We start from the raw sequence: 26925 nt of genomic DNA, 5'->3' as shown, positions 1-26925 counted from the left end.
TGACACCTACGAGTGGAATCAGATCAAAATGGGTTTGAAAAAGGGCTTATTTTAGTAGGTGGGTTATTTAAACATGTACATCTACCACCGCCGTAAAATTAATTCATCTCCAGTTCTTTTATGTAATTTTGCCAACTTTTGGAGTGTATTTAATACAAGCTCTGCCTTAGGGTCATATCAGTGTGTTAAAGATTGTGCTTCAAGCATCGGTGTTGCATATCGGGTGCCTAAAAATTGTCCGAGGGTTCTCATTAACCGACAAGTTATGTAAAGCAAAATTGTGTAACTATTTTAACAATTTGAAGCATGAGACTGAATAGAGGATAAAGTTAACGACATTTACTTTAGCAAAAATTAACTACTAGCAAAGGATACCTAATATTTGTTTCTCATTTAATACTATCTTGGTTGATCTGTCAGCTGCATCAAAATACTCCTTAAAACAGTCTATCAAGCAGAAAAATACGTTTCTTGTCAGAGGAATTTTGGGTGCAGTTTCGAGTGAAAACGCACCAGCGGGAACTTTCAGCTGCTTTTAGAGATTTTTCAACTCAATCCCAGCCTCCTTTAGCGATCTAAGGAACATCAAAACACTTTCAAAGAAAACAAATCAAATGAATATACCTAGTTCTGTGCCATCTCTATGAAGTCCTCTTCCTCTCTTAACAGATCCATCTATAAAATACTCTTCCAATTTCGTGTCTGATAAATCAGGTACTAAACTGCTAATATCCCGGCCAACGAGATCATTCATTCGGTATCCAAATGCCAGCTGAACAAAGGCAGAATTGGAGTCAGATATCCTTCCGTCACTACAGACAACAAGGAGTCCACTCATGCATGTGAAGACCCATAAGGTCGCGTTGATGTTATTGTTTTCATCCCAGCTTAAGCGCAAAGAAAGTGGAAAGGTAAAACCGCCACGCATCCTGGCAGTTAATTCTTGCCGCCTGTTAAAAAATAATGATACATACTATAAAAAGAAAATGTAGACGATAATGCAAGGGAAAAGACAAAAGAAGTTACCATAAAAAAAAACAAAAAAAAAACACTAGCTTATCAGAATTGTCCATCTGTTTTTGTTCCTGATTTAAAACTTTCTTTTGCCACTCTAAAACTCATCTCTAGACATTACCATCTATTAAAAACATATCTATTTGACCAGAATAATATATGCTTTTTATAAATAGTTGAACTACAAGCGTTGGACGTTTAGTGCCTACAAACTATTTTTACCGTCGTCGTTTGTCTTTCGCTGTTGATAGCAAACGCACTAAATTAAAACCAATTTTTACTGATCTTGAAAGCTTAGCTTTCATCTCTAATCCTCCTACCTGTATCCACACTTAATTATGGTAAGCCTCAACATTTAGCATGTTCACGATCGAAATATCAGCTTATATTGATAAGATATTTCAAGAAAGCATTTAATTCCACAAATTAAAATTAAATTATTAATTACTATAATTAAAAAAGAATTTGTTATTCTTTATAACACCTTTTACTTAACTTTTCTATTTATTGTTGTCATTAACCTGCTTCGTATACTTAAAAATTCAATATTTCATTTGTCACTATGGATGGATCAGTCGAAAATCTTAACCATAAATTCGTTAAAAATGTCGCCAATTTACTTCCAACATTGAATCTCCATGAATACGAAACGTTTTATAATTGTTTTCTTAAGTACTAAAACCAATTTGTTAACATTAAAAGACAAAGACACTTCATTCAAATTTCACTTACTGTATATATAAGCGAACGGCATACATTCATATAACGACAGTATGAATATCGTAATTATTTAAATAAATAAAGACGTCCTATTATTTCTGTCGACCTCCTTTGCTGCTCAAAGTCAAGATAATCAAAGACCATGAAATGGAAAAGCATTGGTTTGTAAAACCAGCAATTTCTTTATGTGTTGTGATTCATGAAATAAGATGTTCATTTCAAAGTTAATAGTAATAAAAACTGTGTTATCATACCGAAAATCATTTTTTTACACCAAGCAAACCAACTTTCTTCAAATGGTTCATCTTGCTTGTAAAAAAAAAATATTGACACGCTGAAGTTAACCGCGATCAGCTGGACCGGCAAATTCTTTGCTAGGTGTATTACTTCTTTGCACGGTATTTGCTTGACACGTCAAACTATTTAAACGCAAGCAACTATTGTTCGTGATGTATAAATATCTAAAAATGTTAGTTTAGTTTTGAATAAAAAATCCTTAGTAATATAAGTGATAATGATGATTAAAATTGATAATATGTTTTTATTTTTTTGCTTTGGGATCATTAAATTTGGTGTATGAAACATTTATGCAAGCATTTTTTCGGTACAAGGTTTAACCCTCCTGTTTCATAGAGAATATACCTGTTGTTGTTCTTTTGTGTTTTTTTTTTCAATTTTTTCTTTTTTGTTAGTAGCACACCCTCGAAAGCGACACTTTTGGTGCGCTATCGATTGATTTTGCCTCTGTTTTTCATTTTTGATAATAAATTATAATTATTACTAAAAAAGAGGGGAAAATTCTAATAGTAAAAAAGACCAAAAAGTTTTCAGTAAATGATATCCCAATAATACAAACACCGCCCCCTTTACAGACACCAAGGCAAACATGCACTTGAAAAGAACCATACCCTTACTAAATTGCCAGGCACTAAGGAAAAACAACTAAAAACCAATGCTCGATTCGCAAAAAAGCCAAGGGCAGGTAAAGTCATTTTACAGATTCATTGCAATGTGTCATGCAAATTTTCTACTTAGAAACGCATTTGTTTGCACCAAATATATATTTGTTTGCACCAAATATATATATATATATATATATATATATATATATATATATATATATATATATATATAGATAGATATATATATAGATATATATATATATATATATATATATATATATATATATATATATTTTCAACAGAATAGGAGTATGTTTTAAATAGAATGATCGAATGATCTTTTCAAATAGAAACAATCAGGGACTAATCAAATTAGTCTTTGTGTCAAACTTACTACTGATTTCCTTGAGATCAAACATCAAACATCATTCAAAGCTGGAATTTATAGGAAATTTGGTGCAAACAAATGCGTTTCTAAGTAGAAAATTCGTATGACACATTGCAATGAATCTGTAAAATGACTTTACCTGCCCTTGGCTTTTTTGCGAATCGAGCATTGGTTTTTAGTTGTTTTTCCTTAGTGCCTGGCAATTTAGTAAGGGTATGGTTCTTTTCAAGTGCATGTTTGCCTTGGTGTCTGTAAAGGGGGCGGTGTTTGTATTATTGGGATATCATTTACTGAAAACTTTTTGGTCTTTTTTACTATTAGAATTTTCCCCTCTTTTTTAGTAATAATTATAATTTATTATCAAAAATGAAAAACAGAGGCAAAATCAATCGATAGCGCACCAAAAGTGTTAATTTTGGATAATCACACTTTTTTCAAGAATCTCCAGCTCTTTACGCTAAAGTTTGACTTGTTGTCATAATTCTTTAAGAACAACTGCTCAAACGCAAGGGCCGAAGAAATGTATTAAAGCAAAAAAAAATACTCATAAAGAGCAGGGGGTTGATTTGGGGGACCCCCCCCTCCTAAGAGCAGGGGGTTGATTCGGGGAAGCCCCCCCCCCCCTCTTCATATACAAAATAACTTTATTCACATTAAATTTAAACATTGTTGTTTATTTTTCTTTTAAAAAAACTTGTTTTTTTATTGTTTTATATTAGTAGGGATCGACGGCCGTTAGGATTGATACAGGATCCCTGTTCAGGGTATATAGGAGAGCTGTTATTGATGTTAGGAGTAAAAACCATCAGGAAGTAGCATCCCGAGTTAATATTAAGTTGAACTTTGGGAAGGGGACCACTTACAAGGTAATTATGACGTTGAAAGACATCAGGCTAGAAATTTGGGAGGAATTTTCAAGAACAATTAGATATGAAAAAGGATAGTTTAAAAATTGCAGAAGAGGCAGGGGGAGGTGTTGTGTATAAGTAGCTCCAGGGTGAAAGAACATACATAACAGAGAAGTAGAGAAAATATCAAATTATGAAATTAAGAAGATATGGAAAATGAGACTATGGGTAAAGTTGTTGGCCATCTTGAAGAACCAGCCAGGATACAAAATAGTTGGACATTGTATTTGCATAGTAGTCCGGTCCGGTAGTAGGAAGTAGTCCACTTGGTCCGGTCCAAATTAAATACGGGAACAGTGCTCAATTAGCGATAAAGAGTGTGTTCGGGAAGGACAGAACATTTTGAGAACATTTTACACCATGAGAGAGTTGTCGGAAAATAATATGAACAGGGATTTGATTTTGACAGTTTGGCAGCGGAGTAAGATTGATTTTAAAAGTTGAAGCAAGTGGTGGTATTAATAAAATTACAAAATTATACGGCTAAGGACACTGACAGCATCGAAAATTGTTTTTTGTAATAAGGTAGTTTCAAACTTTGAGCTAAGATGCTGGAAATTTTGAATGAGATTTTTGATAAAAATGATGTAGTTAGCGATCTTAGAAAAATCGTTACCATAGAAATTACTTTGTACAGTGATATTTAAAGTGAAAGATAATTTATGTTGGAAGATAATTTTTGTGGTTAATGTCGGACGTGAGGTTACTACATTATTTCATGTAGAATCAGGAGTTTCACAGTGTTGTGTTTTATCCCTGTTTGTGCGAATTACTTCAATGGATTTTGTCACAGAACTAACGCCAGAGCCATTGGCGAACATGGTATTGAACGAGAAGGTAAGTATCTCCTAGATGTAGATTATAGAGATGATTCATTAGACAAAAATGCTGGTAGTATGATACATTTTTGGAGGTTTTTAGAACTCAAGGTGCGAGACAAAGTCAAATTAACATTGAAAAGACTTGCTTAATTTAAGATGAAATGAATATGAACAGGCGATATAGCTGATGAAAAAACTGACCGAGTGGATAGCTCAACTAACCTATATTAGTCATATAGCCTTATTAGTCAGAAAGGCGGGTGGAGACAATTCACAACAACCGCCAAGCAAAGGTGACAAAACACTTGATAATTGACGATTGCAACCCTTTGCCTCTGAACCGATTATTCAATCAATTAAAAACAGCGAATCCTCTCCCTCATCATTTCTTATTCACTGCAAAAATGGATAATAAACTATATATCTTCATTCAAAATATACTTCTTTGGTCAATTTTTAAATAACAAATGTGTATCTTATGAGTGAAGGGCACTATTAACAAGAAGAAACTGACTAAAGATGTGAGAAAAACCGCAGGGATGCAAACATATACAGAAAGAGATACGGAAGATGTAAAAATAAAAATATCTGAGACACACATTGCATTTTTGCAGTTAAAAAAAGTTTGGAAGAATAAGGTGGCAAGATCCAGAAACGAGATTAGAATACTGGAAGTAACATATAGTCGACAAATATAGTGTTTAAACATGGCAGGTCTGAAAAGTCGAGGGCTCAATATTTTCCATAGAAGGACAAATTTAGGCTATCGTTTGAACGGCCGTATATCAAAGAACAAACTGAATGAAAAGCATGTTTCGATCCCACTTTCCAGGGCTATAAGGAAAAAAGCGTTAGAGTTAATTTAATTTCAAATTAACGTTAAATTCAATGCTAAACGTAAATAATTACGTTACATTTTACGGATAAAAGATAAGAGTTTGTCTAAAATCATGATTTTGGCACTCCATGTGAGGTCAACTGAAAAGTTCACCTGAAAACATTACATTTTACGGATGAAAGATGAGATGTTGTCCAAAATGATGATTTTGGCATTCCATGTGAGGTCAACTAAAAAGTTCACCTGAAAACATTAAATTTTACGGATGAAAGATGAGATGTTGTCCAAAATGATGATTTTGGCATTCCATGTGAGGTCAACTGAAAAGTACACCTGAAAACATTACATTTTACGGATGAAAGATGAGACGTTGTCCAAAATGATGATTTTGGCATTCCATGTGAGGTCAACTGAAAAGTTCACCTGAAAACATTACATTTTACGGATGAAAGATGAGAGGCTGTCCAAAATCATGGTTTTGGCTCTCCAGGTGGGGTCAGCTGAAAAGTTCACCTGAAAACATTAAATTTTACGGATGAAAGATGAGACGTTGTCCAAAATGATGATTTTGGCATTCCATGTGAGGTCAACTGAAAAGTTCACCTGAAAACATTACATTTTACGGATGAAAGATGAGAGGCTGTCCAAAATCATGGTTTTGGCTCTCCAGGTGGGGTCAGCTGAAAAGTTCACCGGAAAACATTACATTTTACGGATGAAAGATGAGACGTTGTCCAAAATGATGATTTTGGCATTCCATGTGAGGTCAACTGAAAAGTTCACCTGAAAACATTACATTTTACGGATGAAAGGTGAGATGTTGTCCAAAATGACGATTTTGGCATTCCATGTGAGGTCAACTGAAAAGTCCACCTGAAAACATTACATTTTATGGATGGAAGATGAGAGGTTGTCCAAAATGATGATTTTGGCATTCCATGTGAGGTCAACTGAAAAATTCACCTGAAAACAATACATTTTACGGATGAAAGATGAGAGGTTGTCCAAAATCATGATTTTGGCTCTCCAGGTGGGGTCAGCTGAAAAGTTCACCTGAAAACATTACGTTTTACGGATGAAAGATGAGAGGTTGTCTAAAATCATGATTTTGGCACTCCAGGTGGGGCCAACTGAAAAGTTGTCCAAAATCATGATTTTGGCATTCCAGTTGGGGTCAACGGAAAAGTTGAACGATACAGAATAGGATGCAAGAGATTTAAAAAAAATTAAAAGGAAGTAGGGAACTCGTTGGGAGGAAGCACCGAGTGAAGCTCTGGACAGCACGGGGCCGAGATGATCATACACAGCTGTGTTGGTATTAGGCGGCTTGGTACTACGACCAATTGCCATTAGTAGCAGCTACTTTACCCATCACAGAATACCTATACAGTCAATCATGTATTTTACCCACGGGGAATCTGATTCATTTTTTGCTTCTTAATTTAATTCTAACAACAGCTGAATCATTTTTATCTTTTTAAAATCTTTGGAGCGGCTCATCTTCGTAGGGTTTAAAGGCACTGCTTTAAACGACCATATAGAATTATCAAACCTGTGAATATCGATTGACGAATCATCTTTAGAAGACGGAAGTTTCAGGCCAGTCAGCACTTCTCTTATATCCATTCTCAGCAGCTCACTTTGATCGTACCCAAAGAGCGCCTGGGTTTCTCTGTCACAATCAAATATTCTGCCACTAGAATCTATCTTAATATTTGCCACAATTCTGACTACAGGTTCCATCATAGCGATACATCTACTGGAATCCTCAGTGGTATGTGATTTGAGTCGACTAATCCAAAGAGCAACTGGTAGAGTTATGTTATCTTTAGAATAGACATCCACCTATAAAAAGAAAAAAAGTGAAGGCTATTACGGCTCATTGGAGATACTGACAGTGGTGTACTCAAAAGTTAAGTTGCAAAATTTAAATTTTTCCTGAACTCATTTGTATATTTCCACAAAAACTTCAAAGCACAGTACAAAAACTCAAAAATACACTAGGAACAGTATTTCAACCTTTAGAAATGGAAACCTGAGCAGAACCCTTTCTTTTTTCAAGTAGAAAAATATTCTAAAGGATCGTATTTCAATCCCAATTTTCACAATTGTGTACATCGTCTCCATCTAGAAGTGAATGTTAAAAAAAACTTACATATCGATATCGAATATCACCCAACCGTGGACACTTTCCGTTCTGTTCTCAAATATCCCATGATTATAGAGTCAATTTTTATGATCATTTCACAGGTTGTTGTTTGTAAATGTATCCTGAAGTTACCATGAGTCAACCAAAAATTGGCATAAATGAAAAAAAAGAATCCTAGAGAGAGCAAACACATTTTCTAACAAATAGCCTTAAGTAGGATGACCATTAAAACAATCCAAGAGAGGGTAGAACAAAGCCTAATTCAATGTTAAGCAATTTGTATTGTATAGATATAACATAAGAAAACATAATATAGTCACAATCTCAAATCTAATCACAAAAAGTGCTTATGTTTGGAATTTTGAAGAGGGAAAGCGAAAATCTGGAGCAAAATCAGTTCTGGTGGGCGCAAAAACCCCCAGCTTATTAGCAACATTCGCCCCTGCAACAAGTGAGAAAACGTTTGAACTTTTGGTATTGTGTTGGAAATTATTTTGACACTTTTATATTGTTCTTTCAAAGTAAATTGGAACCCAAACAAATCTTTTTTTTTTTTTTTTTTTGTTCTTAAATTTGGCATATGAAACGGACCGTCAGGGTAGGCAAGGTAGGATCACAGTGCTTATAGTTACTTAATCCGTTAAGACAGAAATGCAAAATGGTAAGACTTTCTTTGCGTTGATATTAATAACTACTAATATTATCCTCTTGTTACCACAGATGAAAGAAGTAAAAGGAATGCTTTCAATAGCAAAAGTCAAGAAGATTTTCACATCTTGAACGCTCGGCACTACTGCTAAGTAGAAAAAAAAAATGTTGTTACGTCCTTCACTTGAGAACTAGTTACCTTAATTTATATCTTAAAACACTAAAATATGGTATCTTCTTTCAACTGGATTTTATCATGACGAGCCAAATTCAGTTTATATCAAGAATACCGTAAACATCGTGGGAAGAGGTCATAAGAAAGCAATTAAAAGAAGTTAGAATGATAACATTTATTCATTAATATAGTAAACATACAGTAAATACATAACACCAATCCCCACAAAGACCCCTTGTCTTGAAAAACAAGGCATTCAAACACTAAAAACACTAACTCAGAAAGAGAGAGAGAGAGAGAGAGAGAGAGAGAGAGAGAGAGAGAGTGAGAGAAAAAAAAGCCAAAAAAGTTTCATCAGTTTTTTTAACAAGTTAAATGAGTGACACCTTCGAGCTGATTCAGGCACTATGTTTCATACAATATGGGCGTGTCCAGGAGCCCCGTTTTCTTGTTCTATCCTGGATGAGTAGTTGGATTTTCCACGGACTATGATAATGAATAATCTCACGAATTTAGGTAGCCAAAAATCCAATGAAAATATAAAATTTTGTGCTAGATTTTTAGAAGAAAACAAATTACTTGATAAATTTGTGATTAGAGTTCATTTGTCTGTTAAAAATAAAACACTACAAGAAAGTGTCTGAAATCCTCAATTACATCGTTCCCCAAATTGTAATTGATGCTTTAAATAAAAAAATCCAAAGAAATAAAAAGAGAGAAAGTATCATTTGAAAGAAAATATCAAATACAACGATTTGGCAAAGAAAATAACAGTTGTCTATTCCTCACTCATTCCCAGTCTTATTACAGCCTTTTACTGAACTAAACACTTCAAAATATTTTTTTTTACTTCATTAAGTACAGAAAACTTGCGCTCATTTTATTATCAGAGCAGTCTTTAGTCTATCTATTTTCCAGCCACCTCCTCTTATGCCGGTATAGAGCCCTAGCATACAGACAAAAATTCAGTGATTTTGTTGGTTTCATGTATTTTGCAAATGTTTCTCGACAACATAGGCCCACAATATCAAATAATACCAGTTAAAAAAAAATCATCAGACTTGTTTCTTTCAGGCATCAAGGAAACGGAGGGACTCAGTCAAGTTTCTTTACTTCGGTAGGTTAAACATGAACACACCAATTAATATACGTTTTAACGCTAATTCCCAAATATGCTAATCAATATGTTTACAATTGTTTGCTTATCTAAAAAGCAATCGTTTTATTCCTTCTAAGTTTTAATTTCAGTCTTTACTTCCGCAAGGCAATTTTTTTTTTTAATCAACGCTAGGAAAATTGACTTTTAATATAAAAGATAGATTTCTAGTCAACCCTAAGAGCAACCTAGTAGAGCTTTGCTATGTATTAATATAGAAAATAAAAGCTAATGTTGGCTTTATTTATTGGCGCATTGGTGAAGAATCACTGAAAACTTTACAGTTACTCAGCGAATCAAGTAAAATACAAAAATTGAAATTTCCGCCCTAAATTATAATCAGTGAAAGTAATTGGAAAGATATACAAGATCTCATATTTGTGGTATTCATTCAAACACAACAAGTAATAGGAGCTAACAGGTTGGTCAAAGGGCGATTGGTCAAATAGTATGTTCAAAAGTTCAAACGATGACTTACAACACGGCCATTGGAAATGACATGTTCATCTTTTGACATGATTAGCATTTCGGGTAATAGGAGCTAACAGGTTGGTCAAAGGGGATTGGTCAAATAGTATGTTCAAAAGTTCAAACGATGACTTACAACACAGCAATTGGAAATGACATGTTCATCTTATGACGTGATAAGCATTTCGGGTAATAGGAGCTAACTGGTTGGTCAAAGGGGATTGGTCAAATAGTATGTTCTAAAGTTCAAACGATGACTTACAACACAGCCATTGGAAATGACATGTTCATCTTTTGACGTGATTAACATTTCGGGTAATAGGAGCTAACAGGTTGGCCAAAGGGGATTGGTCAAATAGTATGTTCAAAAGTTCAAACGATGACTTACAACACGGCCATTGGAAATGACATGTTCATCTTTTGACATGATTAGCATTTCGGGTAATAGTAGCTAACAGGTTGGTCAAAGGGGATTGGTCAAATAGTATGTTCAAAAGTTCAAACGATGACTTACAACTCGGCCATTGGAAATGACATGTTCTTCTTTAGACGTGATTAGAATTTCGGGTAATAGGAGCTAACAGGTTGGTCAAAGGGGATTGGTCAAATAGTATGTTCAAAAGTTCAAACGATGACTTACAACACGGCCATTGGAAATGAAATGTAAATCTTTTGACATGATTAGCATTTCGGGTAATAGGAGCTCATAGAGTGGTCAAAGGGGAGTGGTCTTAAAATTAGAAACTAAAGTACAGAAGACGATAACTAACAACACGGCCATTGGAAATGACATGTTCATCTTTTGACATTATTAGTATTTCGGGTAATAGGAGCTAACAGGTTGGTCAAAGGGGATTGGTCAAATAGTATCTTCAAAAGTTCAAACGATGACTTACAACACGGCCATTGGAAATGACATGTACATCTTATGACATGATTAGCATTTCGGGTAATAGGAGCTAACAGGTTGGTCAAAGGGGATTGGTCAAATAGTATCTTCAAAAGTTCAAACGATGACTTACAACACGGCCATTGGAAATGACATGTTCATCTTTTGACATGATTAGCATTTCGGGTAATAGGAGCTAACTGGTTGGTAAAAGGGGATTGGTCAAATAGTATGTTCAAAAGTTCAAACGATGACTTACAACACGGCCATTGGAAATGACATGTACATCTTTTGACATGATTAGCATTTCGGGTAATAGGAGCTAACAGGCTTGTCAAAGGGGATTGGTCAAATAGTATGTTCAAAAGTTCAAACGATGACTTACAACACGGCCATTGGAAATGACATGGTCATCTTTAGACATGATTAGCATTTCGGTTAATAGGAGCTAACAGGGTGGTCAAAGTGTATTGGTCAAATAGTATGTTCAAAAGTTAAAACGATGACTTACAACACGGCCATTGGAAATGACATGTTCATCTTTTGACGTGATTAACATTTCGGGTAATAGGAGCTAACAGGTTGGTCAAAGGGGAGTGGTCTTAAAAGTATAAACTAAAGTACATAAGACGATGACTTACAACACGGCCATAGGAAATGACATGTTCATCTATTGACATTATTAGTATTTCGGGTAATAGGAGCTAACAGGCTGGTCATAGGGGATTGGTCAAATAGTATGTTCAAAAGTTCAAACGATGACTTACAACACAGCCATTGGAAATGACATGTTCATCTTTTGACATGATTAGGATTTCGGGTAATAGGAGCTAACAGGTTGGTCAAAGGGGATTGGTCAAATAGTATGTTCAAAAGTTCAAACGATGACTTACAACACGGCCATTGGAAATGACATGTTCATCTTTTGACATGATTAGCATTTCGGGTAATAGGAGCTAACAGGTTGGTCAAAGGGGATTGGTCAAATAGTATGTTCAAAATTTCAAAAGATTACTTACAACACAGCCATTGGAAATGACATGTACATCTTTTGACCTGATTAGCATTTCGGGTAATAGGAGCTAACAGGTTGGTCAAAGGGGATTGGTCTTAAAAGTATAAAATAAAGGAAAGAAGACGATGACTTACAACACGGCCATTGGAAATGACATGTTCATCTTTTGACATGATTAGCATTTCGGGCAAGGTGGGCTGAGAATGTTCTTTGGCAATCATTTCGTCAAACTTTTTTCCAATCAGGTCTTCTGGAGCAAACTGGAGCAAGTCACAGGCTATGTCATTGACTACAAGAATCTAAAACAGGAACAACGTTTATTAAGACAGCTGTATATGCAGGCCCTTCTACAGTCGGAGGGAAGATGACTATCGGAATATTTGGCCCAAGCTTCATAGTGAGATAAGTATCTCAATTTTCAAGTCTACATTTAATTTTAGGCAACAGTAAATTCACAGTCAAGCAAAGTCATATTTAAGGATATTATAGTCACAATAAAACAGTAATCACAATTTATGTGTTTACCAATTTCGCAGTAGACATTTCAAATTTAAACAACATATCATGTTCATAAGTGTGCCAGAAACTTCGGCGGGACAGTAAAAATTACTAGAACTTTTGCAACTTACATTTATATTAAATTTTAATAATAACAGGCATTTTTTTGGGGATTTACTGCGTTACCGAAAAACATATATTAACCAATACCTTTATATTTGTATTTTTTTTATCTTTATGTTTTTCTTGAGCAGAATATTTTTCGACAAACTGTTAACCAAATAAAAAAAAGAAGAGAGAGATTGACTCTATCTAAAAAACGTAAGGACATTAAAATGTTTCTACAGAACACTAAGTCTGATCTGAGAGCTTCATACAACATTTCAAGGAAAATAGCAATTGCCAGTAAACCTCATGATATGGAAGAAAGTTTGACATTAAGAAGGATATCAAAGAACGGAAATACAACAAATAAATTATATCAAATATGCCGGGAAATACTGAATTGAGAAGCTAATAAATGTATCCCTTTCGGACAAAGCCAGGAGGAGACGAATAGCAGATATATTTGATAGCTTTCTTCGCAGGTGATTCAGAATAAAAATTGTTAGCTTCCTTGCAATCTATCTTGATGAAAAACCTATATTCCTAACTTTGGATCTACGCACCAGAACTAAAATATCGAAATGACTAAAATACGTAAAGTGAATTTTTGTCTTGGAAACTTTTAGATTTAAAACAACAGCAAAAGAAATATTTAGTAAATATTTCAGATAATTAGATAAACTATTAATCAGACAAACCGCTGATTAATGAATAATTCCTTTGTCTCTCCATTATTGATCTATCTTCACACGGTAATTTAATTCAATAACAATTTTATTTATTGATCAACAATACAACAGCAACAGCAGAATATGCTTTTGGGGAAATGTTTCTTGTTACTACGATTTTTGGATTATAAAAGAACGAAATTATCGCGAAGTTTCAAAATTAGCTATAAAAATTTAGGTTTAATTCACAACCACTTTTAAAGGTGAGACTGCTTTTTTTTCACCTCACCTCGGAACAAATTAAATTTGGCAAATGGTATGAGGGTTATGCCAGGGTTACATATATGAATAAAATCCTAATTAAGTCTGACTACAACTTCAACAACACATCCCATTCGTTATTTATTGAGCTGAACAATGTTCAATTTTTAGGATACACTTTAAGAAATGACCAGATTGAATACTTAGGGCATAAATTTTTCAAATTAGAAAAGATGGAAGCTCGGGATAGCAGTTTTCCTATCCGTAAGATAAATCTGGCAAAACAAGCAAATACATAGCAAATTTTTTATTTATATTTAGAAGTTTTTTTTGTAAAACCCTGCCCACGAAAAAATACCCCCCCCCCCAACAAAAATCCTGGATATGCCTTTCATATTAGTAGAAAGTACTCAGGAACAGGTTAATGTTGATGGGAAGACCGACAGTTAAGAAGGACCGACAAACAAAAAACTCGAATGTTTAAAAACCGCTACCCTAAAATAAGAGAAATATAAAAAACCCTGATCGATTTAAATTTAATGGTTCTAACCCTCGCATGATCCTTCCATTGGTTTTGAAAAAAATAAAACAATCAATGAATAAACAAAATGAAAGAACTGCCTGATTTTTTGGCTATATGGCATGACATTTAAGGTTTGAAAAATATGTTTCATGAGCATTTTAAGGATTGTCCAGTCACGATAAGATGGCAGTAGGCCAATAATTGTATTTTGATCGCTTTCAAAATGAATATTACAATAATTAAGTGACATATCTTGCTGCTTGGATTAAATTACAAAAAAGTGCAAATATGTCACTTAATGTTTTGCGGTTGCATAGCGTGTGACTAAACTCTGCAAAAATATGTTGATTTAAACCAAAATTTGAGGTTATTTAATATCATGACTCCTTAAGTTCAAAAATTGCTAGGTAATCTTATTTGCTGGAAATAACTTTCCCAAACGGATACAAATGTATTATAACATAAACTAGCTTATCTCAACCAATAGAGCATTAGAACAAGAAGAAGGTCTAGAAAAGTATTTCCGAATGGAAGCTAATATCAACCATATATATATATATATATATATATATATATATATATATATATATATATATATATATATATATATATATATATATATATATATATATATATATATATATATATATATATATATATATATATATATATATATATATATATATATATATATATATATATATATATATATATATATATATATATATATATATATATATATATATATATATATATATATATATATATATATATATATATATATATATATATATATATATATATATATATATATATATATATATATATGTATGTATGTATATACATATATACATACGAGGGGGGCAAGTGGGGAAGCCTTGTCAGCCAGAGAAAAAAACTCCGTATATTTAGAGATGCAAAGTACGACGATTTTACTGCAATATTGCCGAAATCTAGTTAGTTATCAGTTAAAAATACCAGCCAACATGTATTATTCACCCCCCCCCCCCAAAAAAGAAGAACAGAAAACGGCGTCTTTGCATATTCCGACACTTGCAGAAGAAAGGAGGGGATGGCTACCAAGGTAAGTCTAAAAGCTGTCCTGTAAAAAAAATCCAAATTATGGACAATTTATCCTGAACCTCCCAACATAAAATTATCAGATCCTTCCTAAATTATTGGTTGTATGTACAAAAGTTTACATACATTCTATCAAGATAGTATGATATGTTTAAAAATATGTTTAGAATACCAGCAATTAAACCAGATATTAAATATAACGTTATGGAGATACTATTAATATTTATTAGCCCGAGAAATTTCTAAGCTCTAACCACAAACGTAGAAATTTATTTCGAAGAGTATCCGAAATTAGAGGGAAGGAGAAATTGGACCAATACAGCAAAAAAGTCCGAATAATAGGGAGCTTATGGGAAAATACAGAACAATCATAGAATGATGAAATTTGGGGGAGCTGCTATGGCCAAAATTCCCTTGGATGTATAGCGGCCTGTTTATGCTTCTTTTTTTTCACTGCAATTACAAAGCTTATGGGTAAGGAAAGCTGAAAGGGGGTTCTGATTTTGTTTATTTAAATAGTATAAAGTCAACCTTTAAAAAAAAATTCACTGTTTCCAACATTTAATATAGAAAAGGGTGAAATCCAGTATCCAGTAATGCCATTGGGTAGTTAAAAAAAAAAAAAAAACAGTTTAATCACAGAACCACATCGTCAGCCAATCCAATTGGAAAACAAAACAAAACACTACTATTACCAAAACTATGGAGGAATAATAAACTTCTTCAGATTTGAGCAGGGGGGAAGGCCCTGGTCCCCCTCCTAATTTTGTTATTGGAATCAGCAATATTCAATGTCTGGTAAATAAGGACGTATCTAAGGTTTTGGTTCAAGAGTGTATTTTTTGGAATGGGGGTTACAAAAAAAACTTAAATAACGCATCAAAAATTTGTTTGCATGCATTTTGTTATGTTTTTACAAGTCGGACAGAAATTTCGGCCCGGTACCCCTCCCCCCGATACGGCCTTGCTGTTAAAAATAGTAGTATAGCCAGAAAAGGAATTTAGATTTGTTTACTTCACAGGGATTATTTTTTCGAAATAGGCCTATCATCGCTGCCAGCGCCATCAGAGCTTTTTCATTGCTTCTCGGATTTCACCTAGGCAACTGCGCATCCTCCATGCTTGGGAATAAAATATATATAAATTATGCTCTCCTTACGTCTCCCATAAATTTTAGGCGTTTGTAGATTTACTCTTTTTTTTTTACTTTTGCTATATACCGGATCATAAACAATAAGACTTTTTTTCCGAAAGGGTACAACATTTAAGTTTTGTGTAAATTACTTAACCTTCATAAATTAATAGCTTTTATTTATACTTTATATTTAGTGAAAGATATAAAACCCAATTTTGCCGCAAGGGAACAGATACGTTTTGAAATCTACAAACCTCTTTCTATTGTGTTTTACATATGGAAGTTGATTTTTGCCAAAACAGCGCAATAGAAATTTTTACATAGATTTCTTTTTCTTATTAAAAAATGTATACTTTCTTCCACATTTAGCGACTGATGTAAGACCCACTTCTTCCAAAGAAAACATTAAACAGCATAGCACAAAATATTAAACGAACTTACTGTCTGAAAATAAAAGCTTAATACATAAACAATTATAGTGGGGGAAAAAAATCGTAGTTTAGGAGTTTCTTAACACGACACATGTAAAAATTTCTTAGAATCAAGTTGGCATTTCGAATTAACCAGCTCCCCAGTTCGGCCCTTCTAATATATTTTTCTAAAAAAAAGCGCTACTTATGTGTTACCCCAACCACACTCAAGAAGTTTGATTTGTTTAAAACCAGTTTTTCTCTGTGCACTCTCAGATAATCAGCTTAGCGTAAGTGACATACACTAATAAGCAGGCATATTTTAATTAAATATTTAATATATAGAGTTGATTAAGTTAGGTATTTAATATAATAGGATCTGGGTGGCCTGCATTCCATAATTCTCTGTTGTAACTTCCATAATCTTGTTACTAAAGTATTATATTATCATCATATTTAGGTATATTTCATTACGATTAACCCAACTTCACTTCTTGAGTGCGGTCGGGATAACACAAAAGTACCAAAAAAGCATTAAAACGCCAATTACCTAATTTATTTCCGACATAATGGAATACAAATTATATAAAACGCAGATGGAGAAAAGGAATGATAGTGATACATCAAAATAGCAAAAAAAAAAACTTACTGTTTTTTCCTTCATTTAAAGTTTTAAAAAATCTGACGAACTAAGATCCGATTGAAGAATATAAAGCCACTTTATTACAAAATTCACAATAGAAACTAAGCACTACATGCAACATTGATCTGAGCAAGTATGTGCAGGGACAACCTACATTTAGACAAGCATTAAAAATTGCAGAATATCACTCAACCAAAACCAAGCAACCGCGAACTCTCACATGAATCTAACTCTTCAGAAGGAAATTACCACCAGATGATCAGCCGGAGAAACATCATTAACAAGATTCCTCATAAACGGACAAAAATAGATATATACAGTTTCGGACAAGATTTAGCCGACCACTCCCGAGTCTGTCTTGCAACATAAAATATCTGTCAAGCTGGGAAGCAACCCTAGCATAACAGAAAATGCTAAGTGGCCGTAGAGTCATTCGAAAGTTACTGAAATACCTTTTTCAGGTTAGAATATAAATTTACTCTATAGCTTGCCAGCATAATTCTCCTACACAGTAAATGTGTCATCAAAAGACTTAAGTTATTTTTTCAAACAATATTATTTTTCAGGTCTGTCTTGCAGTGCGCAAGGGTAAGGATAGTGACTTACAGAAAGTGTTGAAACGTATCATTACGGTTGGCGAATTGCATCAGCTATGTTTATTTTTTGTGTTAATACAAGTAGCCTATTCTTGACATTCAACAAGCCAGTCTTCGAGTAAACTAGGGGATAATGAAACCTAACTTCAGAAAATCATTTCTGGTTTCATATTCTTGTAAAATTTCCTTAATTGTCCAGGCAGCCTCAAAACAATTCACTATTTCGCTGGGGATGAGCGGGAGCCCACAATTTACCTAATGAGGACTGTGAAAAAAAACCCAACGTATTTTGACTTTACTATCAGGGTATTTCTCTCCATCTCGCACCCACTTTATGACCTTTAGCATTGAATATTCATGGTCCTCCGCCAAATGGTTCCAAAACGGTGTCTAGCTTTGTCGTAGAACATACATTTCAAGTGATAAACAAAAGTTCAAATAGGGATAAAATCCTTTTAATAGACAGTGTTTCACAAACAGTGATAGAAATTCAAAAAAATACCAGATATTTCGGTCACATATGAAGTGACCGTCATCAGTATTAAAACTAAACTAAAATAAGTTTAGTTTGTTTTAATTTAGTTTTACTACTGATGAGTGATGACGGTCACTACATATGTGACCGAAATATCAGGTATTTTTGTGAATTTCTAACACTGTTTGTGAAACACTGTCTATTAAAAGGATTTTATCCCTATTTGAACTTTTATTTATCGTCATGGAAAGGCAGTGTGGTCTCCGAAATTATCTACATTTTAAGTGTTTATGGACACTATTCATTATTCTGGAAACAACCCTTGACGAAATTTTCAATTACCAGAATCTGCTATTTTCCGAACTTAGATTCATAGCAAATGTTATTTTTTAATATATTCAGTATAATGTATAATATACATCCTTCTCCACACTGATTTATTCAAAGCTTCATTCTTTACCGCCCCTCTCCCACCAAGAAGTTCCAATTTTCTTTAAATCTTTCCTTACAACATCTTTCACTCCATTCGGGGCCGACAATTATTTTTTATTCGGCCCCATATGGATTATTGTAAGGAACAGTCTTTGGCAATCTGTGATCCTGGTTTTGTAAAACATGCCCTGGCTATCTCAACCTCTCTCTCGTGTAGTCTTAGAACCTCTAAAACTTGACTCCATCTCCTAACATTTTCATCTAGAACACTCAAACCTTCTCCACAATCTAAGTACAGCTTGTCCAAGTTGAATCAAACGCCTGTCCATAATCTAAAATAACTGAGGCCCAAAGGGGTATGATGATTGAGACACTTCTCAATTATTAATCTACGATTGAAAATTTTCTCGGTGCATCTTTTCCTCTTCCTAAAATCAAGATTCAAGATTCATTTAATAAAAATAGCTGTCGTGGTTACGGCTGACACCGCAACTAAATTACGCTACCCTTTACAACAATATATATATATATATATATATATATATATATATATATATATATATATATATATATATATATATATATATATATATATATATATATATATATATATATATATATACACTAAGTACGATTAATAACACTAGTAAAAAAAAGGAACAAATGAATTGCTGAAACGATTTGTCCTGCAGTGTAGTGATTCCAGCTTATTCGTGTGGCGTGTGTTCTGTTGACTGTGGCGGCGGGGGGTAGTAGGGATCGATGTTTATCACTCGAAAGAACGGAGTGCCCAAATTTGCACATCAGCTGACACCTTCTTTCTTTAAGTTTTAGGATTTTTAGAGCTGCGAGGGCTGAATCATAAGTAACATATTTGATTCCAAGAATGATTTTTAGGGCTCGTTTATGCACTGTCTCAAGTTCATCATTAAGGTGGTCGATATTATGCACTTGAGGCCCCTAAACTGGGCACGCGTATTCAAGCAGAGGGCGTAAAATCACACTGTTCTTCTCTTAAAATTTTATTAAGAACATCTCTAAGACTAAAATGAATCGTTATACTAAGTAATTTCTTTCCTTCAGAAACCTGAAGGTAAGTTTCTGATCGTTTTTCAGATCATGCCGAGAAATCTCCCTCCCCCTTTGTAAAGGGGGAGGTATTTATTCAGTTGCTGGAGTGCCAGCACCCTGTCGTGTTAAAGAACTTTCCCTGGAAGCTTGCTGACTTCGAGATCGTACATTTGACAGAACATCAGCAAGATGAGATTCTCCTAGCCGTTTGGAGACTATTTTTGCTCTATGAGTGTCAGCATTGTCAGGTGGATTCTGGTGAATTCCATTATTTTTTTTTACAACCTGTGAATTTTTTTCAATGTCTGATTGCTCCGGAGTAACAATGTCAAGTTTATAATCTTGCTCCGTTCGAATATGCTCCTTTGAGACTGGAGAAGTAATGGTCTTATGGTCATTAGCTGGTTTGAGGTCACTCTTCTTATTAGGAGGAGAGTTCCTTGGGTTAAAGTAGATTTTGCCACTCCTTGGTGCCACTCCCATTACTATTGTAAATACTACAATTTTCCTTTGGAGTGAAAATTGAAAGTATTCCATGGGAAAATAATGGTATGGTTATGCATTTAGTAAATAGATGTTATTTATCAAAAGAGCTGATTTAATCAAACCATAATTTATTTTCAAAACGTTTGAAAGATACACTCTATTTTTATTAAAAAAAAAAACTTTGCTCTCTCAAATATAGTCTAAAACCTATGCCTTGTAAAATGGTAGTGGATTAGATTAATCGAAAATAAACCGTAACATTTATGATATGTATATTTATCCAGCACAATTATCAAACAGTTCGTGCTAACGAACTATAAGTAAGGAGCGACCTGGCCCAAAAATAACCGCAACTCTAAAAACGAAATTTTGACAACAATAGATACATCAGAAAAATTAATTTTTTATGCTGATTTCAAATATATAAAATTCAAAACGTTAAGTGTTACCAATCAAAAGCAACAAGACTGAGAAAATTTGCCTGATTTCAGAAAAAGGGGGGAAACCCCCCAAAAGTCAAGGGATTTTAATAAGAACAACACCATCAGATTAAGTGTATCAGAAAATCATACTGTAGAGGTTTCAGGTCCACATATGTAAAAATACAGAATTTTGAATTTTTAGTCCAGGAGAAAGATCATTTTGACTGACTTGACTTAGGTCTCATGCCGGGCGCTACTCCGCGTAGAGAGTGACGTCTGCCTCCTCCATCCACTTCGGTCCATTGCAAGGGTTTGCGCTTCACTCGGTCTGATATCTGCCATCGTTAGGAACTCGGATACGCTGTCGGACCATCGCTTCTTTGGTTGGCCGCGAGGTCGCTTCCAACCGGCTTTGACAGGGTCAAAGTCGAAAATCATCTTCGCATGTGAGTGCGGGGGTATTCAAAGTAGATTTCCAAACCACCGTAAGATTCGCTCGGCTGCTTGGGTAGAAAAACGGGACTGATTGGTGAGATGTAGCAGCTTACAGAAGTCGACCCACCGTAGACCTTCTACCCTTCTCAGACTCTTCGACTGGAATCTATCGATGGCCATTAGAGCTGCGGCTGTTGCTTGCCAAGTCTCAGCTCCATAAAGCATCACAGAACCGACGAGAGCGTTGAAAATTCGCAGTTTGGTTGAACGACTGATATTTGGTTTTTGCCAAAGGTGACGGTTCAACCTGCCCATGGCAGAAGACGCCTTGGATAGCCTTGCTTGCAGCTCAGAGAGAAGGGAGCCATCTGAAGAAATCGTGGATCCCAGGTAGGTAAACCTTTGGACAAATTCTATGCTAGTTGTTCCGTCCAGACTGACTGGAGAAATTACAGCAGAAGAAGATGGGTCTATAGCCATAATTTTCGTTTTTTTTCCAGTTTATCTGCAGTCCCACAATTGCGGCCTCTTTTCGTAAGATTTGAAGCACTTCCAGTAACTGATCCACGGAGTCCGCTAGGATGGCCAGGTGTTCAGCAAAATCAGCATCAGACATGACGTAATCTCCGAACTTGAGTCCAAAGTTAATAAGTGAAGTCGTCTTTGTCAAAACGTGGAGAAAGATCACGGACGTGGATTTATTTTGTTGTCCTCTCCCAACTAGGGGTGATGGTATAAGAGCAGGAAATGGCACATTTAAACAGAAATTAAAGTTCCTGTGCCCTTTTTAAGTGACTGAAAACATTAGAGGGCAGCTAGCCCCCATTCCACGCCCCTTTTAACCCCAAATACATCCAATCAGCTTTTGAGATAGGCATATTGCTGAGCATAGTGAAAAAGTCCATACGAAGACGCATGGTCAAAATTTAGAAATAGCCATTTGCTTCAGCATAATTGAAAGATCCAGTAGACCTAACTGCCTCTGGGGACAAATTTACCCCCACAGCCCCTGGAGCAGGGCCAGGTCTAGGGGGAGGGGGGAAAGTACCCCGGGGGACGTTGAAACAAGCTAAAGACCAAATTACAAAGAAAAACTTCCCGAAAGACAAGCTAGTTTAATGTTTCAAATTATCTAAATTACAATACCTGAGCGTCGTGTCAAGCACAGTTACACGTTTTTAGTAGCCTCTGCATAGCTACACGTTTTTAGTAGCCTTTCTCTCCTGTTTTGATTTAAATGCTCATTTGTCCATTGAAATCATAGAGTGATATAATAACCATGGTGAGGCTTCGACGCTTATCCGCTGCCAGCTAATTAGGTATACAAGGTAGGAGTTTCAAAGGGCTGCAGTCACGAGAATGAAGGGAGGCAACGATTTTACTTTTTTTAATGAAGAAACAAAAAAGATATTTTTTGAAATCCATGGAATATATTCTAGCAAGCGTGTCTAATGATAAAGTGACACTTTCATTTCGTTAACTCAGTTGCCATAAGGTCATTATGTTAATATCTTTCACAGATAAGTAAAGCTCACCAGAGACATGCTCTACAGTTTATTTCAAGGGCGGGGGTGGTAAAGATTTCTATAATGAAAGCCGGCAAAACTTTGATAAAAACACCAAAATAGGTCAATTACGTAGAAAATACAAGAAGTTGCAGGTTAAATCGTAAAAGCTTCGCTGAAAAAAAGAAAAGAAAAAACTCATACCTGTACCTGTCTTAAGCCTCTAACCCTCTTCCCTCATTATTTTTTGCAAGTATACTCCACTCTTCAAAGCTGCCTTTATATACGTCTGCGAGCCGAACCAGCCCCTCCCCCTCAAATATTTGGCCAAAGTCCATCCCTACATCCACGCCTCTCCTAAAATAGTTATTGAGATCTATTACATGAAGAAAATGTTTCAATTTATAAATTTCCAAATCTTCCCAATTTCTTCAGCTCAACTGGTTCATTTTGAGCAAATTTTTACCGCAGATTCTGAGACCAGGATCTAAAAGGAAAAACGAAATAGAACAGAAATTCTTGATCTAGATTCACAAAGGAAGAAAATAATATCTTAGGCATAGTGTAGAATGGTGCTTGTAAGATAATATCATTGGCTTAAACACAGGTGAGCCTCGCATTGTCATTTTCTGATCCCCTGTTTCTCTAAGACATTGTTCACTTGTATAGCTTTCACCCCCTTTCTAGCCCTAACCCTTTCCCATTGCTTCCCGAATCTCTGAAATATATTCTCACTTGGTTAGCCCGAGAGCTTTTTCTAGTCCAAGAAGGTTTCCCTCAAACATTCTTGATATGCTGCCTTTAATAGCTTATCTTTCGGGAGATATATTAGTTTCTTCCAATATCTAACTATATTAACTAACCTATTTTTATAACACCAAAAATTTGTCAATTTGTATTACTGTTTGATTCGTGATGCAGTTAGATGTCACTTTCCCACATATGCTGAAGACTGCTACAAATTCGCCTCTTAAAAATTCGGCCAGGTCTTCCCCCAAAGTTCGTATTATTCAGTAGGCAAGTCGATATTAATTGCAAACTGATAATGGGGACCTTAGTTGGGATCAAAGCGAATAATCAACTAAGATCAGGTTGCTAGAAATGTTTCTCCATTTCTGAGTAAAATATTCTAAACGAATTGTCCAGCTTGTATGGCCTTTTGATATTCCCAAAATCGGCTGTGGATATTCATGTCTAGCAATACGATGAACATGTGGTCTCATTTGAGGAGAACCCCATCTTCGTCAAGGAAATCTTTTGCACAATGGATTTTTTTGAGGTTATACATGCATATGACTATCAGTGGTTGCTTGTTTCTAAACAACAATGTAAAACTTCTTGTGTCGATATCATAAAAAAACAAAACATTGTCAATGTTAAAAAAAAGGAAAGAAGGGAAGGGCGAGCAGCCAAAACCTAAATAATCTTTTTCACATCCCATTTTTTTTCCAGGAGGGAGATCCTTCATTAAGTCCCTGCTCTTTTGTATGCAAGAATTCCAGTTTGTGTGCAATTTTCAGTTTTCAGCACGTATTTTAAAGCTTCTCTAATATATTCTTCCCCAGAATATATTCTGATAACATACTCTGTTCTTTCTGAAGCATATCCTCATAAATATCCAAAATAAAAATGGCAATGTCATTTACCTGTTAGTATCTCTAATAGGCAAACTATTTAGCATTAACAGACTCACCTCTGTAGTATTAGCGTCAATGGTGAACACTGCCCGATGGACTTGGACAATAATATCATTACCAACTTTCGACGAGCTTTCATTCACGGAAATATCTTCAGCTAAACTGTTCTCTAAACTAGGAAGCTCGCCAGGCTTTAAGGCAAGAGACAGACTGAAGCTATCAATGTCATTTCCTGAAAATGAAAAACAAACTTATTCTCTATGTCTTATAACACGGCTTTAGAAACCACATCCATTGGACGCAACAGTAGAACATGGATATGCAAATAAAATGTTGTCTTCAACATTAACTCTGAGTAACTCTGTGAAACACTTCTGCGAGCATCAACCTATTCTACCATGTGTTGGCAGGAGCGTGTTAGAGATAATCTGGAAAAAGTTGACAGTGGCATATTTGAACTCAAACACAAAAAAGCCCTACCAAAATTAGAAATACCAGAGGCGTCAAATGGGGGGGGCATATTTTTTTTATTATCTTCATTGAAAAAAAATTTGCCCCTCTCTCCCAGATTTAGAAGGATCATTTTCTTGTGTATCATCCAAAAAAAACTTTGCCCTTCTACTCTACTTTTTCATGAATTGGCGCCTCTGAGATAAGCACGCTTTATTTTGTTTCTATGCAATATATTATCATTACAGACAAGAATGATGAAGTAGGATCGTCAAATGAGCATCTCGCAGAGTCCAAATGAGGATAAGTCAACTTCCTACTGCTGTCTTGATTAATTCAAGAAATATTTATTTGATAGAATTAAGACAAGACAAGTTTTTACCAAAAAATCTCTGTTACAAACAAAGGATGCCAAATTGTTGGATTTTGCCAAAAAAAAAAAAATTACAATACTATCAGAAATCAACGACACAATAGAAGTTCATTAATTAACACCAAATTATTTACCCGATTGCCTAAAAAATTTAAAAAATACACTAAAAGGAAAAGAGCATTAAACAAGAAAGAAAAAAAGAACATTGGATAGAATAAGACGTCGAAAGTTGTTTTTTTTTTGGATTCTCTCCAGACCATTGGTACCCCAAAATTCAGATTTTTTCTTTTCCCAAGATTCGACTGCCGTAAATTAATTTAAAAAAACAAAGTTTTTTCCGAGGGAAGTAAAGAGCGAAGTTGAAACTTACAACAAACAAAACGTATTACTTCCCAGCTTATCTAACATGTACCAATAAAACTAGCGCAAATAAATCAACTAGTCATATTACCCTATGTTTATACGATTACAGAAAACTAGCGCTTTACTGAAAACACAAAAGCCAAGTATAAGAAACAACACTATTGATTCTGGGGTCAAAAGTAAATACGTAGCCTCACAACAACAAACTAATCTATAACGCTTTTTATAGTCTTACAGGAGCTGTGATATCAGTAACTTTCAGTATACAATTAAAATTATGAAAATAATATGTTTAAAGTCATTAAACAGCATACAAAATAATGGATTAATTTATCAGGTAACATCTCGGTTTCACCTAGTATTCCTCGAAATGAAGAACATATCAACCGTAATATGAACCCTGGAAATCCAGTTAATTCTCTCTAAGAAAAGCGGAGAATTTCAAGTTTTGATACATATTCTAAAGCGAGTCTGTAGTCTTAATGCTAATAACATTCCTTCACTTCAAACTTGCCTACAAAAAATCATGAAATGTCCTTATCATATCCAAAACGACAGTCAATCATTGAAGTAAGCTCATTGTGCAGAAGTGATGCCTAATTAAACGAAAAAAAAACAATCTAAAAATGATTTGCTTTTATACTGTTATTAAATAAAAGAAACAAGTTTTTTAAACTGAAAGTAAGGAGCTACATTAAAACTTAAAACGAACAGAAATTATTCCGTATATGAAAGGGGCTGTCCCCTCCTCAACGCCTCACTCTTTACGCTAAAGTTTGACTTTCCCACAACTTTATTTTTTTAAACAATTAAAAACTTTAGCGTAAACAGCGAGGCATTGAGGAGGGGACAGTCCATTTCATATACGGAATAATTTCTGTTCGTTTTAATTTTTAATGTCACTCCTTACTTTCAGTTTAAAAAACTTGTTTTTTTTATTTAATTTCTGATCGTTTTTTAGTTAATGCAGCTTTTATTTTGGCTCACCGTCATTGAATAATAAAACAAAATTTGCATATTAATTTTACTTTTCTTTTGCTAAATGGCTTTCTCTAAATTTGGTTCTGACGTAATTTACAAATTAACTTGCGTAACGAACTTCTATATTCGTATATTTTTATTACGTATATTATGGGGTTCGCCCCCTAGTCAATACCACGCTCTTTAAGTTAAGTTCAAATCGTGTTCCAATTCTTTAAGAATGACTCCTTAATCACAAAGGCCGTTAATTAGAATAAATATCTCAGATGAAAGTACAAAAAAACT

The 26925-nt window shown here is 34.6% G+C and overlaps 1 protein-coding gene across 2 annotated transcripts in view; it reads right to left on the bottom strand.

Moving 5' to 3' along the window:
* LOC148939435 (PAS domain-containing serine/threonine-protein kinase-like) overlaps positions 1 to 26925 on the bottom strand; it is a 124662-nt gene that overhangs the window by 49618 nt on the left and 48119 nt on the right. Inside the window, exons 3-6 of one of the 2 annotated variants that reach the window (XM_089106556.1) lie at positions 24530 to 24705; positions 12226 to 12390; positions 7144 to 7436; positions 625 to 950 (exon numbers count right to left, since the gene is read on the bottom strand). In XM_089106556.1, the coding sequence (XP_088962682.1) occupies positions 625 to 950; positions 7144 to 7436; positions 12226 to 12390; positions 24530 to 24705 (960 nt within the window). Of the gene's footprint in view, positions 1 to 624; positions 951 to 7143; positions 7437 to 12225; positions 12391 to 17420; positions 17542 to 24529; positions 24706 to 26925 lie in introns of those variants that run through there. The other variant, XM_089106557.1, reaches the window with a different exon arrangement.

This window comes from Artemia sp. Qi Xiang Cuo, chromosome 21 (genome assembly GCF_049724085.1).
Source record: "Artemia sp. Qi Xiang Cuo chromosome 21, ASM4972408v1, whole genome shotgun sequence".
Lineage (NCBI taxonomy): Eukaryota > Metazoa > Arthropoda > Branchiopoda > Anostraca > Artemiidae > Artemia > Artemia sp. Qi Xiang Cuo.
This window is presented reverse-complemented; position numbering and strand designations above follow the sequence as displayed.